This window comes from Leuciscus leuciscus (genome assembly GCF_965113295.1).
Source record: "Leuciscus leuciscus genome assembly, chromosome: 3".
Classification (NCBI taxonomy): domain Eukaryota; kingdom Metazoa; phylum Chordata; class Actinopteri; order Cypriniformes; family Leuciscidae; genus Leuciscus; species Leuciscus leuciscus.
The window spans coordinates 3388707-3406209 of NC_138727.1; the positions used below are offsets into that span (position 1 = coordinate 3388707).

At 38.0% G+C, this 17503-nt stretch overlaps 1 protein-coding gene across 1 annotated transcript in view; it reads left to right on the forward strand.

Moving 5' to 3' along the window:
• kpnb3 (karyopherin (importin) beta 3) overlaps positions 1 to 17503 on the forward strand; it is a 27122-nt gene continuing 9619 nt past the window's right edge. The window contains exons 1-18 of the mRNA XM_082163765.1: positions 1 to 158; positions 2117 to 2197; positions 4686 to 4878; positions 5742 to 5844; positions 5954 to 6050; positions 6772 to 6876; positions 8080 to 8202; positions 8475 to 8595; positions 9744 to 9831; positions 10041 to 10147; positions 10228 to 10352; positions 10448 to 10537; positions 12538 to 12711; positions 13135 to 13353; positions 14377 to 14460; positions 14552 to 14684; positions 14789 to 14910; positions 17253 to 17349. Of these exons, the coding sequence (XP_082019891.1) occupies positions 81 to 158; positions 2117 to 2197; positions 4686 to 4878; positions 5742 to 5844; positions 5954 to 6050; positions 6772 to 6876; positions 8080 to 8202; positions 8475 to 8595; positions 9744 to 9831; positions 10041 to 10147; positions 10228 to 10352; positions 10448 to 10537; positions 12538 to 12711; positions 13135 to 13353; positions 14377 to 14460; positions 14552 to 14684; positions 14789 to 14910; positions 17253 to 17349 (2140 nt within the window). The 5' untranslated portion in view covers positions 1 to 80. The remainder of the gene's footprint in view (positions 159 to 2116; positions 2198 to 4685; positions 4879 to 5741; positions 5845 to 5953; positions 6051 to 6771; positions 6877 to 8079; positions 8203 to 8474; positions 8596 to 9743; positions 9832 to 10040; positions 10148 to 10227; positions 10353 to 10447; positions 10538 to 12537; positions 12712 to 13134; positions 13354 to 14376; positions 14461 to 14551; positions 14685 to 14788; positions 14911 to 17252; positions 17350 to 17503) is intronic.

The window sequence follows — 17503 nt, forward strand, 5'->3', positions numbered from 1 at the left end:
CCATTCATACCGTCCGGTGTCAGAGGTCGCTTCCCCTGCCGGCTTACATTCGCTCGTCTCTCTTTCTGAATCCAGCAGCGATGGCGGAGCAGCAGCAGTTCTACCTCTTACTGAGCAACCTGATGAGCCCTGACAACACCGTCAGGAAGCAATCAGAGGTATGAGAGTCGTTTCGGGACCGCTTTGTGTGGATGTGTGAAGGGAAACGTAACGTATGCGTCTCGAGCTCGGTTCGCCGTTTTAGCGCGGGCCCCTCAGCCTCGCTCTGGCCCAGCACATGTGTGAAGCGCGCGCTGCTGCTGCTATGCGGCTCCGAATCTTTTCAGAGAGTCGATTCGCTTCAACGAGCCGACTTTAGAAGCAAATCAATTTAGAAGCAAATCGAAGTGTAGCTCTTTAAAATATGAACATTTCGATCGACTGAAATCTTGTTTTCTTATTTTTAAATTAATTTAGTTTTATTTAATCACAGTATGTGTGCTTGGGATCAAATAATTGTGTAATTTTTATTTCATGTGAGACTGGAAAATTTAAAATCACCCAATTATTTTTAATCATATTGAAAAGAACAAAGGCTGAATAAGGAATAGCGTACAATATATTAATCGCACTATTTCTGTCATCTATATATATATATATATATTGCAGACGTAATGCAAGAAGTATGTTATTCCGAAATCAGCCAAACCTTTGGCGAATCGGTTCGATCGAATCATTCAAATGAATCTGTTCAAATGGACGATTCATCGTCTGTGAATCGGGACAGCACTGTAGTGTGTTGCGTATCAACGTGGCCTAACTAGCATTCAAACATTACAAACATTGATTCATACGATTGTGTGTCCCGTCTGTGTTTTAAAACGCCTTATTGTCGAATCCCCCCTCATTCTTAATCTTTAAACGTCCGCTTTACTGCTTTTTGTGTTATTATTCGAGCGGCTGTTGTGGCTCTGCTAACCGGGCGCAGGTGTCGCTCAGATCGGCGTGAGTTGCTCGAACGGGTCGGTAAATCAGTGTGTCAGTTCCGTGAGGGGTTTTAGAGCTAAACGAGTCACATTTGCGTCTAAATTACGAAATCTACAAGAGTGGCGAACACTAAGTGACCACCGAAACAAAACCTCATCAGTCTATCTTGTAATTTGCATAAATTCTACTCGTTTACCCCTAACGTTACCCGATAAGCAAACAGCATTTCCCAGTAAAATAATGAATATTTTAAAAACTGTTAATCGTCGCTATTGTGGCGAGTCTTGTATTTCACTCATTAAACGGTAACTTTACACCCATCTTCACGCAATGAGGTGAGCTTCTCACAAAAGATGCACATTCATACTGTCATGTCATGGAAACACCTTGGATTTGGGTCAGGGATGAGTATTTAACAGTTTAGATTTAACGTATTTTATTATGTTTTAAAACGGAATTCTAACGACTTTTAGTCACATGGATGATCACCAGCGTTCCAAATTTCTCTTCAAATTCGAATTTTCCCACCAAAACTCTGGCCTCGTTGGCGCGTGTTCCTCTGGTCTTTTGTTAGGAGCTTCTTTATCTGTGCTAAAGCCGCCGCGTGTGGAGTTCACACCGAGCTCATGTGGATCAGGACAGGTCATTGGGTCTTATCTCTCATCTCTGCCATCGGTCAGCACTTTCCTTTAGCACAGACAATACATGAGCAGCATGCCTCTAATGCTGAGCGGAAACTGACTCAGACTCTGACTGGCCCCTGGAAATCAGCTGTGATGCCACTCTTGTGTGTCTGCCATGAGATTGTTAAATGCAAACATTTCCACAATGTACAATCTCTAGTGTAAGCAGCAGGTATAAAGGTGTGTGTGTGTTCCTTTTGATTGTATCTGTGTGCAAATTCCCATTGCACTGTTCATTCCAGACATGCTGCGCATAACAAGTCCATTTGTCACTTGTAAACTGACTCCAAGATTCTGTTTGACTCATGCAAAATGACCACAAGTTACACCAGAACCAAGTTACTTAAGTGTTTTATTTCCTCCTGAAACATACTTGTGTTTTTAAAGCTGTGACCCTGTAAATGAAGTCGTTTATATAATGTGTTGGCGCTCAGCCCTCTAGTAACCGTTCCTCTTTGCTCTTGTAGGAAGCGTACGACACCATCCCCGGTCAGACGAAGATCACATTTTTACTGCAGGCCATCCGTGATGCATCCGCTGCTGAGGAGGTACGTGTGTGTTTACTGTCATCGGTCCTGTGATGTGTTTTCCAGGCATCCGATTAGACTATGCAGCGTCTTTAAAGAGGCAGAAAGTGCTTTGTTTACACACCCATTATTCCTCATACCTGTTCTCTAAGGGTCAGACGGTGCGCCGTTGCCTTGTAGTCATCGAGATGTTTAAGTAGTTTAGTAACAGCATGTGCTGACCGTGCGTGGGTGAGGTTAAGTGGAGCCTCTGGTGGTGTTCAGACTAGAGCTTGTTTACACCAGTGTAGAATTCAATTCCTGGAACAACTGATTGCTCAAGGTGAGACTAACCTGCACCGGTCCGAAGCTTGCGTTATAGTTGAGGACTTTACAAGAGCAGACAGGCTTTCTCAGCACACCTAACCCTGGAGAAACAGCTTTTAAACTCAGCATTTTTACACAATCATGGTCATGCATGATTAATCATTTAAGTTAACGATGTTTCAGAGTGAAATGCATCACTAAAGATATTAAGACTGGCATAAATATTAGTATTGCAACTTTATTAAATTGATTGTTAAATGCTTTATTTTTTTCATTACAATAATAATATTTTTGTTTTTCTATTTGGTAATCAATCAGTTTTATTAATTTTATTGATGTATAATCACGTATTGTGCAACCCTACGAACAAGCAAAGCAAACCTGGAGTTTTTTAAATTGCAATTGATCACTAGTGGGTTTTTTTTATAAACTATTGTAGGTTTTATTGATGTTTTGTTTTCTGTTTTTATTTTAATATTAGTAATTTTGTGCTTTTTAAAATGACTATTTAGGCTTGCTTTTATTTATTTTAGTATTTCCAGTTTAGTGCAACTTCAGCTTAAACTTACTTCAGTTAATTGTACCAGTTTAGTTTGTTTTTCATCTAATTTTGATAGTTTTCTTTTTTGTAACCACCAAAAATTGCAACCATTTCCCCTAAATGATCAATTATAGACAATAAATTACAAATATTATGTGAATGTTTAACCAAGTAAGCACAAACAGTGAGACACTGAACAGGATGGACAACACTTAAAGTTAAAGCAATATTGAGAAACATCTTTAACTATATTTAACCACCCAAATGTCAAGATGACAATCTCATGCTCTTTCTCAAAAGATTCTTCCCCATTTCTCATCTAATGTGTTTTAATTGTCCTCTTTAGTCTTTATGTCCTCTTCACCTACTGTCTCATTTGCTCTCCTGACCTCCGGTATTTATAGATCTGTGAAACTAGAGTGCATCGTTCTACTTGGAAAAGTCCTTGTGTTCTCAGTCTTTTCGTGATCCAAGTAGGTAATTAAAGGAATAGTTTACTTCAAGATGAAAACTGTCATTTACTCACCCTGTATGAACTTCTTTCTTCTGCTCAACACAAGATATTTTGAAGAATGTCGGTAACCAAACAGTTGATGGACCCCATTGACTTCCATAGTATTTATTTTTCCTACTAACACCGTGTCCTAACCAGACGCGATGCGATAAGATTCCAGCGACAAATAATTAGTCTGTCAATCAGAACAGCTTGTGGGCGGAGTCAGCCAATCAGAACATCGTGTGGGTGGAGTCAGCCAATCAGAACAGCTTGTGGGTGGAGTCTCGTGGCACCAGAGAGTAATCTTGATGGCAATCGCAAGAAAATGGATAAGGCTACATAATCAAATTCACAAACATTACACCATTTAAACATTATTAAAAATACATAGGCCACTGAGTTACTAAAACAATCTTTGTCAAATACACTTGTCTGTTCACAGTTTGAACGTTCTTGTTTCCATTTAATTTCAAGATCTGAGGTGAATTATCCATTGTTGCTTTTACAGCTACAAAGCTGGAGCACTAAATGATATTCAGTCACATGACACGCTTTTAACATTAAATAAAGCACATAAACAGCACCTGAGATTATCATCGCCACACTTTGCGTTCGTTGTTCCAGCGCGACGTCACAGAAAAATAGAAACAGAATTGTCGCGTGTCGCCGTCGCGGCCGGTTAGGACAAACACTCTCATTAACATGGAAAATAACCTTTTATCGCGCGTCGTTAGGACACGGTGTAAGGAAGTCAATGAAGTCCATTTAATGGCTGTTTACTGACATTCTTCAAAACATCTTTTGTGTTCAGTAGAAATTCATACGTTTTTGAAACAACTTGAAGATGAGTAAATGACCATTTTAATTTTGAAGTAAACTATCTTTAAGCGTTTAATGTGAAGACCACCATGGCCACTTTGTAAAACCGTTCTGATCCTGAATGCTAATTGGCCAATCGTGTTCCCATAATGCTTCAGATAGCACAGTGTCATGCACCTTTATTGCATAGGGTTTTTTTTACATCAAAATGCTCTTTAGAGGCTTCATGTAAACTGAATCTCCACCTGGATGGGGGAAACTGGCTTTATTTGCCCAGCGTGTCCCTCCCAGCGCAGGTCGATCAGTTACAGAAGCGGTGTGTAAAGCTCTTGAATGCTTCTCCACAGGTTAAACAGATGGCAGCTGTTCTGCTGCGACGTCTGCTGTCCTCGTCTTTCGAGGAGGTCTATCCCAGTCTGACCATCGACATGCAGACGGCCATCAAGACTGAGCTGCTCACTGGGATCCAGTCCGACGGTTGCTCCAACATCCGCAAGAAGGTCTGCGACATCGCTGCGGAGCTCTCCCGAAATCTCATCGGTCAGTTTGCTTTTGGTTGACCCGTAGCTTGGTTTGGCCACACCGAGTGGTGTAGAGTAGAGGCTGACTTTTTTTTGGTTTCAGGGATTCTTCAGGATGGGAAACAAAATCACTATTAATCACGTGATTGGGATGGGACAGGAAAAAATGTCAGCAGGACTGGGAATCGTAATGATACTATGATACCCAACTTTATACACAAATATACCACTTATACATTTAAATTTTGAACTCTATTCTAGTTGCGCTGTCTCTTTATGCTCTCCTGTTTGCTTTGGTGTGGTTGGTTGAGTAAATGACGTGCTCCACCCGTAACAGTCGGTGGCCAAATTGCCAATGCCAACCACCAATAATATAAGGGAAGGCTTCCCAATGCACTTTGTAGCCGCGAAAATCAAAATGGAGTCCGCCGTGAAAGCCACACTGCAACAACTACTGTCGGAAAATGAAGTCACCAAAGTTAAACAGCGTGATGTTTGCGTGTCTGTATTTGCATGGATGATTTACATGAAGTTTAATGTGTGCATTGTTTAAGCTGGCTTTCAGTGCAATAAAATAACAAACTACATTTTGGATTTTTATTCAACTAAGGTGGGCAAGCTATGGTCTGTACTGTTTTTTTTTTATTTTTTTATTTTTTTATTTTTATTTTTATTTTTTACTGTAACTGACAGGTTTCGGCCAAAAATACAGGATGGGAGGCATTCTTCTGGGATTGGGATGGGATTTTCCCCCAGTTTTTTTGTGGGATTGGGATGGGAAGGGATTTATTCATTTTTTTTGAGTGGGATGGGAGAGTTTAAAAACCACTCGGGTGTTACTCTCTAGTGTAGAGGCGATCTAATACCTGTTTTTATCCCAAGATGATGACGGCAACAATCAGTGGCCAGAGATCCTGAAGTTCCTGTTCGACTCGGTCAACTCTCAGGACGTCGGCCTCAGAGAAGCAGCGCTGCATATTTTCTGGTTCGTGAATTTTTACGCTAATCAACTATAGCCTATTATAGCAACTGATCTGAGTCAAACTATGCAGTTGCATTTCTCTTCCTGAATCATTTGTTTCCTCCTCGTACAGGAACTTCCCAGGTATCTTTGGCAATCAGCAGCAGCATTACATGGAAGTGATCAAGCGCATGTTGGTTCAGTGTATGCAGGATCAGGAAAACCCACAGGTCAGTGTCTTGTGCTTTTAGTATCTGCCTTTTTTTACACGTTTGTTCTCGATAAGTGACTAATTCAGGATTCCCACTGGCGCTTACATTCAGTTTGATCAAATTTAAGGTCAAAGTCTTACATTTTTGAACAAGTCTGTGATCATTAAACTTCAAAAGCTGATGGTTGAATTGAACATTGAGCGCTGCACATTCAAAGTCGAAACCATTGCACGTTCTACAGGCTTGCGATTTGCTTATGATCTACTGTAGATAAACAATCTTTTACTTTATAGTGTTTATATTGTAATGTTTTAGAGGACTGTAAGGGTGGATATTATTATCTCCCTCATCTTTTTGAATATGCAGCCAGCAATAGTAAAGCATAGACATTTCAAAATAAGAGTCCCTGTGTTTTAGGCTTGTTTATAATTAAAGACCCGCATTATACATCAAATGTTTGTTTTTTTGTTACCTGATAAATTCATGAAACTCTTGTGGCTTCTCTGGGATTTTACGAGTACAATCATTCCAATAATATACATGTGTAACTTTCAGTATGTATATATTGAGTAAAACATGGTTAAACTTGCAGGTTCCCTAATTTGCAGTTTAATATGTGCAAAATGAGTTTTTTGGTTTTGTTCTAAATATGGTATTAATTTTGCACAGGCCTTAAAGGTCTTGAGTCTTAAATTAGATTTTTAAAAGCCCTGTAATCTTAAACTCTCTGTTCTTTCAGATTCGGACCCTGGCTGCCCGTGCCGCTGCGTCCTTCATCCTGTCCAACGAGGGAAACACAGCTTTGCTGAAACACTTTTCAGACCTTCTTCCCGGCATACTACAGGTGACGAGCTCTTAACCACTCGCACTTCTGCACCTCAAACACTGCAGGATATGGGCTTTGTCACATTCAATGTTTTATTGCTCTGAAGGTTGCTTGTTAGTTCCTGCTTTTGAATGCGTCATTTTGAGGGCCAAATATGTACATATGAACACTTGTCTAGTCACCATTGCTTAATTTAATGCACCCTTTTATTAATTTTTCATTGTTTGCGTTGATGCTTTCCATTTAAATCAGAGCAAAAAACAATAAGGACTGCCTGATGTGTGAAAAGATGCTCAGGACATTTGATTTTAGTCAAATGATAGTCAAATTTTAGTCATTAGATTTTGAGTTTATAAATTTCACATGGTTAAGACTTGCCAGTTTAAACAGCCAAGTGATTATTTAATATTTTTACCCATTTGAGCGCAAGACATGAATTTAAAACGCCTGAATTGAGTTTTTCCGTATAATCATCATCTGACAATTGTCAGACTGCAATGTAGGGCTGGGTAAAAAAATATCGTTTTCTCTATTTTAATCGATTCTCATTTTTACGAACCGATATCGGATCTTAAATCCCAAGAATCGATTAGTCATCCTGTTCTCAGTTGACGAATGAATGTAACATTGTAGCGCATCCCATCCAATAAATCACAATAATCTTTGTGCTTTGTTACTATTGATATGAAACAAAGTCTCAGATTTCAAGTTACGTCCATTTTCTTACGAAATTCAAAAACATAAATAGCGTTTTGTCGCTGTGGCGTGAGATCTCTCTGGCTCAGCTCTAGAGAAGCACATGATCTTCTCTTCCGCCTTAATAACACCAGTTACAGCGCGAAATAAACATGAATGAGCTTCTGAAAGTGTTAAGAGTACAACTTATCGAAATCCGTATCATGTGACGTGGAATCACTGTGTTTCAACCGTGGAAAGATGTCAGTAAAACAGCTTTTGAACAATGTCATGTAACGTCACATTTACCTCAGAAAAACCATATCCAGTGAACAAACACGTTAGTCAGCCAGAATTTTACTCTAGAGAGAAGCATTCTGCTAAATATATGCACCATATTACATATTCATTCTAATTTTTAATGTTCTTCAATATTTAATGCATGTTAAAATAAATATGGCAAGTTTTTGACAGTTATCTAAACCATTAGAGAAAATCCCTAGTGTTCATAAAGTGCACTAAAAGAATCTTTCTTTCCGTAATCAGGCGGTGAATGAGTCGTGTTATGCTGGTGACGACTCCGTGCTGAAGTCATTGGTGGAAATTGCAGACACGGCCCCCAAATACTTGAGACCAAACCTGGAAGCCACTCTCCAACTGAGCCTAAAGGTAAACGGTTATGTTTAAATATTTCTTTTATTATGAATGTGTGTAGATTGTGCCTGGTGGTTCCTTGAGACGGCTCGTCTGTGCCGATTCTTGAGGTTTTATTTGACAGGCACACATTTATCTCTGCGATTTAATGCTTGGAAGTTGCCAGCTTCATGCACCTTCCATAGCCCGGTTGCAGAAACAAGTTTTCATCAGCAAATGTTCACTCTAAAACGGCCTCAATGCCTTTTAGAAATGCAGAATGTTGATTTTTCTTCTCTTCTTAACAGCTGTGTGCGGACACCAACCTCACAAACATGCAGCGTCAGCTGGCTCTGGAAGTCATTGTCACACTCTCTGAAACCGCTGCTGCCATGCTGAGAAAACACACCAACATCGTCGCTCAGAGCGGTAAGAGAGACGTTTAACACTTCCTATGTTACAGTGCTAAATGCCTCATCGAAGCTACTGAAACTCGTCAAGCTACAATCTGTGAGCCGTTCCATGCAAATGAACCTGTAGCATTTTCACTTCCTCACACTGAACACACAAGTACTTGTTTTGCTAACTTATGTTAGTAGCTTGATTAGTTTTAACAATGAATTAAAGCGTTTTTCGCAAGTCTGGCTAAACTCGTGTGTTGCATATGTAGTAGTTTTGCATGTTTCAGTGCTTTAATAAAGGGTTTGTTACGCAAAAATGTAATCAATTACTCTCATAAGGGGGAGTCAATTATTTATTTATTTATTTATTTAAATTAGTTAATAGTTATAGTAAATAAAATGTTAGTTATTAGTAATGGTTAATCAATGTATAAATATATTGATTTGATATTGTATCAACTTGATATTGAGAACTACTGTAGTATTAATAGTTTTTCAATGATTATAGTAGTAATTTTAATTACAACAATTACATATAGTATTTTTGTTACTATTAATGGTTATATAATGTTTTTTTATTTGCAACTATAGTATTTTTCGATTGTAGTAAAAATATATATTTAGATATTATTATTATTATTATTATTATTATTATTATTATTATTGTATAAATATATTGATTTGATTTACACATGTAGAATAATAATAATATTATTATTATTAATTGTATAAATATATTGATTTGATTTACACATGTGTAGTAATAATAATAATAATAATGATATAATAATAATAATAATAATAATAATAAAAAAAATTAATTTAATGATAGTTGTAAAAATATCAATTTAAATTCACATTGACTATAGTAGAAAATACCAATTTAAATTATTACAACTTAATTACGAATGATTACTGTATTATTATTATTAATGCTTAAAATATAGTAGAAAAAAAACAGTTGTGACTTCAGACTGAATTGACTTCAGGCTCGTTGTTAGCAATGCAAATTAGTGACGACCAAGCACTGCTAATTGCTTGCAGTCGTATAATTCTCGACATTGAGAGCCGCTAGCATGACATCTGCATTGAGTGCCGCTAGCATGTTGAGTGCCGCTAGCATGACTGCTAGCATGTCGTCTGCTGTGAAGTTCAACAGTCTTGTGAATGTTTCAGTTCCTCAGATGTTGAGTATGATGGTGGATCTGGAGGAGGATGAGGACTGGGCCATGGCAGATGAACTAGAAGATGATGATTTTGACAGGTGAGAATAATGTTTGCATCATAAAAGAAACGGTGTATTTAACACTGTACACCACTGGAGGAAAAATGTGCATACCAGTAATTTCCCATTACTTGTGAAGCTCGTTATGATTTGATCTCTGAGAGTGGCGTTATTGCTTTTGAAATGCCTGTCAAAGCTTATTTGTTAGTGATTCTATGTCTTTATAAATGTACTTTTCTGGTGTCCAGTAACGCCGTGGCGGGTGAGAGCGCTCTGGACAGGATTGCCTGTGGACTCGGAGGAAAGATCGTCCTTCCCATGATCAAACAGCACATCATGCAGATGTTGCAGAACCGTGAGTAGATGCATTTGATTGAACGGAAATGGTAATATTTCTATAAATGCACTCATGTAAACGGTCTTGTTGTCTCGCAGCGGATTGGAAGTACAGGCACGCTGGTCTGATGGCGCTGTCTGCTATCGGCGAGGGATGTCACCAACAGATGGAGGCCATTCTGAGTGAGATCGTCAGCTTCGTTTTGCTCTTCTGTCAGGATCCTGTAAGAACTCTTTTATGGCCCATAAATCACCACTTGATTTGCGTATGAACAAGCGAGTACAGACGCTAAACGTAGCCTCATTCCAAACCTCTCAGCACCCCAGGGTTCGCTACGCTGCCTGCAACGCTATTGGACAGATGGCCACAGACTTCGCCCCCACCTTCCAGAAGAAATTCCACGATAAGGTATTGTTTTTTTTTTTTTTTTTTTTTTTTGGATTTTAATTGTTTTTTTTTCTTCACCGTGAACAAGGCATTTCTTTAAAGGCGTGGTTGATTATGATTTGACTTTTCTAACTTTAGTTAGTGTGTAATGTTGCTGTTTGAGCACAAACAACATCTGCAAAGTTACAACGCTCAAAGTTCAAAGCAAAGGGAGATATTTGCTTTTAAAGAAGTCATAAACCCCGCCCCTGGGAACGCAATTTATAGAATATGACAGAATATGCTAATCAATGACTAGAAGATAACTACACTTACGCTACATAAATTCATCAACTAACCAATCAGAAATGTCCTGTTGCTGCTTCATGTTGTCACTTCTTGAGTCTCTCCATCATTGACTCCGTTGACATCATCTGACTCCAGTTTGAACATACAAGGCTAAAAGTTTTTTAAATTTTCAGTGTGTGTGAGGTAAAAGGACACAGGAGCTGTTGACGCTCCGCCCCCTGTGCCGGGAGCAGCAGCTCATTTGCATTTAAAGGAACAGACACAAAGCGGTGTGTTTTTGCTCACCCTCAAAAAGTGACTATTTTAACATGTTATATACAAATATCTGTGGAGTATTTTGAGCTAAAACTTCACATACACACTCTGGAGACATCAGAGACATATATAACATCTTGTGAAAAGGGCATTATACCACCCCTTTAACAATGGTCATGTTCTTTTCCATATAATGAATTGGGAAAGGAAAAAAGGAAGGAAAAGTCAATCTTGCACTGTTCTAACTCTTTCAAAGCAGTTTGATGGTTTTAAAGGGATGGTTCACCCACATATTTAAATTTAGTCTAATTACTCACCCTCATGTTGTTCCAAACCTGTAAGACTTTCGTTCATCTTCAGAACACAAATGAAGAGTTTTTTTTTTTTTTATTAGGTAAAACTAATCCACATGACTTGGTTTAGTTTACATTTTCTGAGGAGACTTGATTGCTTTATGATGAAAAGATTTAATTTAGGCTTTTATTAACATAAACCATCAACTCACACATCAGTTGTGGTAAACAGAAGCTCAAGCATGTTTGCTTGAGTTGTGAGAACCAATGAGGTTCATTCTTGTGTTACGCAGCACGTTTGAGCTTCTGCAAGAGGTTTGGTCTTGCGTGTCGAACAGGTTCGGTTGAGCTTCTGTTTGTTCGCTGATCAATGTTTGTGAATAAAAGCCTAAATTAAATCTGGTCATATAAAGTGACTGTTAAATTTGCAAGGTGTAAACTTTCGTGACGATGCACAATTCAGGTGATGGATGGATGGATGGATGGATGGATGGATGGATGGATGGATGGATGGATGGATGGATGGATGGAAGGAAAACACAGGTTTTCACACTCATTTGGCTTTGTGAATGTTAATTTTAGGCCCTAATCATGTTTTATTAGTGTTATTGTTAAAATATTGTTTTATTTAAATGAATAAAACATGTTGGAATTTTAAAAACCTTAAACTACTATAAACACAATAGTAGTCTTTTATTATTGGTTATAAAATATAGTATTATAGCTTTTTATTGCAACTTCTGACTGTTATTGAGATTATTGATTTATTAAATATTTATAACATTTATTAATTTTTTTGAAAGGAAGTTCTGAACTTGTTCCTTTCAGTAACTATACTGAATTAATTGACGACAGCCCTGTTTGAGAGAACTATCCCTTTAAAGGGGTCATCGGATGCCCATTTTCCACAAGTTGCTGTGATTCTTTAGGGTCTTCATGTAAAGTTTGTAACACACTTTGTTTAAAATTCCTCAGTTGTGTAAAACACCCTTTTTTACCTCAAAAACAGCTGTTCACAGCGACCCGTTTGGGTGCATGTCTCTTTAAATGATAATGAGCTACTGCTCAACTGGTTGTCCACACACTGCAAAGACACATATATGCAAACGCCATATAAAAGTGAATTTTGCATCCAATTTAAAGGATTTTTGTTTCTCATTGCGGTCTCATTTGTCCCTGGTGCAGGTGATCTCAGCGCTCCTGCAGACCATGGAGGATCAGTCGAACCCTCGGGTCCAGGCCCATGCAGCTGCTGCCCTCATCAACTTCACAGAGGACTGTCCCAAAACACTCCTCATCCCCTATCTGGACAGCCTCGTCCAACACCTGCACGTCATCATGGTCGCCAAACTCCAGGAGGTGCTCTTATCCCTTTCAGTTTCAGTTATTGGATTGGTTAAAGGGAGTTTGAATCCCAAGCTGCTCCTTTAATGAGTTTAACTCTCCTATTGTCTTGTGGAAACTGCAGCTTCACGGTCACATGTGTTTTCCCTTCTGTTAGGTGCACAAAGCTAACGCGGTGAGATTTTAGTTTGATCTGGATTGGGTTCAGTTCAACTTCAATTCAAAAATGAATGAAGTTTCATTTCAGTTTTAAGTTTCTTGAATTGAAATTCAGCTGAACCTCACTTCAGATGTTAGGAGGTGTTGAGTTGTGTGATCACAAATGGTTTGACCGTGTGTGAGATGATCTTCTCCTGCATGCAGTTTGATGCGGTTTCACACTGAATCAGGGATATGTTGGTGACTTCGTTCCGTAATGGTTGGTTTTTATTCTTCCAGCTGATCCAGAAAGGCACTAAACTGGTTCTGGAGCAGGTTGTGACGTCCATCGCGTCAGTGGCTGATACCGCAGAGGAGAAGTTCGTGCCCTACTACGACCTGTTCATGCCCTCGCTCAAACACATCGTGGAGAACGCCGTTCAGAAGGAGCTCCGGCTGCTCCGGGGGAAGACCATCGAGTGCATCAGCCTGATCGGCCTGGCTGTGGGCAAAGACAAGGTGTGTGTGGCACAGATCAGGAAAAACTAATCATTTTTAAAGTTAATAAAACAAAATGAACCATTAGGAAGTTCAGGTTATTTAAATTCAAGTAAATCAACTAAATATGAGTGATTTAAAATTATCACTACTTATATTTCTTTTATTTTGATTTATTATTTTTTACTTCTACCACTTTGAGGAACTGGTCTTATGTTCATGCTTTTGAAAAGGTTTTTTAACCAAGTAAATCCAAATTTAGTTAAGGTTTTTTAGAAAAAACTAAAGAGGTTTAGGATTACATTTTTATTTTTGAATGAATAAACCGGACTCTGGCTATGAGCGAAGCCAAAGAAGCTGGCATGGTATTAAAGGAAAGAAACATACATTTATTTTAACAATTTATGAATATAGCTGGCCTGGCGTTAAACTATAAACAATTAAAACATTTTTATTTGACTTATTTTATTTTGTGTATTATGATTTTTAATGTTTTTGGATGTTTGAATATTTAAGTTTGTTCAACTTTAAGTTTATTTTTAATAATTTTTTTACTTGATCATGTTTTATTCATTAGTATTTGATTTTAATTAATTTTATTTAATTTTATTTTCTTTGATTTACTCATTTCATCTTAATTTATTTTCTTTTTATTGTATGTGGTGATCTCCATTTATCAGTATTTATTTTAGTTTATCTATTTGATAAATATTTAATGTAAAAAATTCTACCTATTTTAAAATGAAACAAATAGAAGTCACAATTAAAATATAAACTTAAAATAAATAAAATTTGTTTAATTAAAAAAACGAAAATATTTTAATTTTATACTTTTGGTGATAATTTTAGTATCTTAATTTTTTTGTGTGCAAAATAAATATAAATGAATGCACTTATTTTAATGTTACTTTGACAAGTGAATACATTTAATCCCCGTCGCTTATGCCAGCAACTACTTTTGAATGGATGAAATGTGCCAGTGTTTGCTTCTGAACAGTACGTTTGATGTGTCCATGCAACCCTTCTGTTTGCTCGCTCCTGTAGTTCATGCCGGATGCTTCAGCGGTGATGCAGCTCCTCCTGAAGACACAAACTGACTTCAATGACCTAGAGGATGATGACCCACAGGTCAGCAAAAACCAACCAAGCAAATCATGCATCCTGATTCCAAAACTAGAGTTCCTCTTATTGTGTTATTGAGCTCTTCTTGCGCTTCCAGATCTCCTACATGATCTCGGCATGGGCTCGCATGTGTAAGATCCTGGGGAAGGAGTTCCAGCAGTACCTGCCTGTGGTGATGGGTCCGCTCATGAAGACGGCCTCCATCAAACCTGAAGTGGCTCTCCTCGATAGTAAGAGTTCTGTTCCTAGTGCATATTCACACTCGCACTTGTGTTATTATTGTAATGGATTGAACTGTGTGTTAGTAACTCCCCTTTTCCTCTGGCTCTCTCAGCTCAGGACATGGAGAACATGTCTGAAGATGATGGGTGGGAGTTTGTGAATCTTGGAGACCAGCAGAGTTTTGGCATCAAGACCGCAGGACTGGAGGAGAAGGCCACGGCGTGCCAGATGCTGGTGAGATGGAGAACCACTCAGACATGCAGTTTAACCAACAAAAACAACTATTATAACTAGATACTTTGAGTGGCTTAGGCGTTTGAGAAACAAAAACCATGGTGGTTAATATTTTTGGCAAGTCACTTTTATTTTTTTATAGCGGTTTATACAATACAGATTGTTTCAAAGCAGCTTCACAGTAATAAAGAAAATAACACCAGAGAATGTCTAATAAGGGGAGAACTTCCACTCTCAGTAAACTTCCGGCTTCTGAACTGGTTGCAGTTCCACTCTGGTTCCACATGAGGGCGCTCACAGGACGAGTGCAGGACGAATGGAGGTCTATACCCCTCAAAATCCACTTTTCTCAGGATATAATTTTGTCTAGTAATTTGAATGTTGTATTCGAAAGGAGAAATTACACATTGCTGGTGTTTGACATTTTAAAAGACTTTAAAAAAAAAAATCTATGACATTCATTAGCAGAATGCTAGCGTGTTATGGGCAACAACAACTCAACCTGTAAGAAATCAAAAAGACATAAGTACTCGTTCATTCAACTTTCGACCTATAACCCATGTTGAACTTGCAAAACCTACAATCAAATCTGAGATTTCTCAACGGCAATCGGGTGAAAGAGACAAATTTAGCCGTCTAGCCCCATAGACTCCCATTCATTTTGCACTCATGGGCGATCGCCCCCAGTGGAACTCTGGTGGAACTACAACCAAAATTTGGTACAATAGGACTTAATAGGGAGTGTCCAGGCTCTCCGTAGACGGGCTCTGATAACACTTAATTTTGCAAAGGTCTTTAATTATGAAATGAAAAGTTTCAACTCTGAATCCACTCTAAAAAGACTAACTTGGCTCAATTTAGTTAAACAATCATTCATTTCAGTTCAGTAACAGTGTGAATGTTGCAAAGTTCAATAGTTATGAAGTAAACTCAACTATAAAGAAGCTTTTCTACAGAAGATGGTGTCATTTATTCAACTTTAGTCAGTTCAAAAACAGTTGACGTTGCAAAGTTGATCAATTATGATGAATTTGATTCGGCTATAAAGCAGTTGTTTTCCAGAGAGTCTTGCTAATGTAAACCAATACATTTCCTTATTTTATTAATTTGAATTAAAATGATACATTCAATTCATCTGAATTTATTACTTTTAATAAAATGATGCATGAAAAATGCATGGCTAGTAAAATTCTGTAAATGTTCTCGGTTCATGCTTGCGTTCTTGGCAAAGAAGGGCTGTTTTATTCTGATTCCGGTTGCACTTAATTTAAGTTACATAATAGTAATAATAAACTACATGTACTTATTATAGTGTTAGGATTAAGATTAGGCTGTTTTAGGGTTAGTTTCATGTAATTATGCACATTTTATAGTAATACTATAGTTAACTGCGTGTAACAGGACACTGTAATATAGTGTAACCCTGATTTCTTGTTCCGGACTCGATTCTTTTTATTAAGAAAGATTCAAGGAACACGTAGTCTGAGCGGCGCTCAAGTTTCCATTATGTTCAAGCCATTTTCACCATGTAACGCTAAATCATGGTTTATAATTAATTTTTTATTTTTTTTGATGCTTTAGACATGTAGAACACGTCCGCATCTGTGCATCAATGCTTGTATTGTGTGCTTTGAGTGCAAACCTTTAATGTAGGAAACTTGTCCACTATAGGCTACTCAGTATTTGTCAGTAGTTTACATTTTTGGACAAGTTCGACATGCAGGACCACAGAATGAAACGGTGACAACAAACACCATTGAAAGGTAATAATTAGCTTTTTGTGTTCCCATGTGTTATTAATCTAATGTTTCAGCGTGACATAACACAGACGTCATTCTAAGTGAAGCATTACACAATGGAGTAAACTAACTACACTGTTAGTGGAAATGAATCGGGCTTCCAGTCACTAATAGCGAGGGAGAGAATGAATGATTAGCTCTGAAATTGATAAGGCTCTTACAGAGGAGTCGATTCCCCCTGGTTTGAATCTTTAGAATCGACTCTTGAATTCCCAAAGCCTCAGAATCGAGGAGTTGATTCTTTTTGGAATCGATTCCCAAAGCCTCAGAATCGAGGAGTTGATTCTTTTTGGAATCGATTCCCAAAGCCTCAGAATCGAGGAGTTGATTCTTTTTGGAATCGATTCCCAAAGCCTCAGAATCGAGGAGTTGATTCTTTTTGGAATCGATTCCCAAAGCCTCAGAATCGAGGAATTGATTCTTTTTGGAATCGATTCCCAGCCCTACAATTTTGCACAATAACCAGATTACTGGCATGTTATAGTGAAAATGTTCCTTTGAATTACTTGAAAGATTGAATTTCTCCTGTCTGTTCTCCCTCAGGTGTGTTATGCTAAAGAGCTGAAGGAAGGTTTCGTCGAATATACGGAGCAAGTCGTCAAGCTGATGGTCCCTCTGCTCAAGTTCTACTTTCATGATGATATCCTTCCTGAGACTAAAATGACTCGTCTTCAGTACATTTAGCAGTTTAATGGTCATCCAATGCTGATATCTAGATTTTTACAATGCTTTTAGATGGTATAATATGCAGTTTAGCATTCACAAATAAGAAATGCACAATTTTACACCTGATT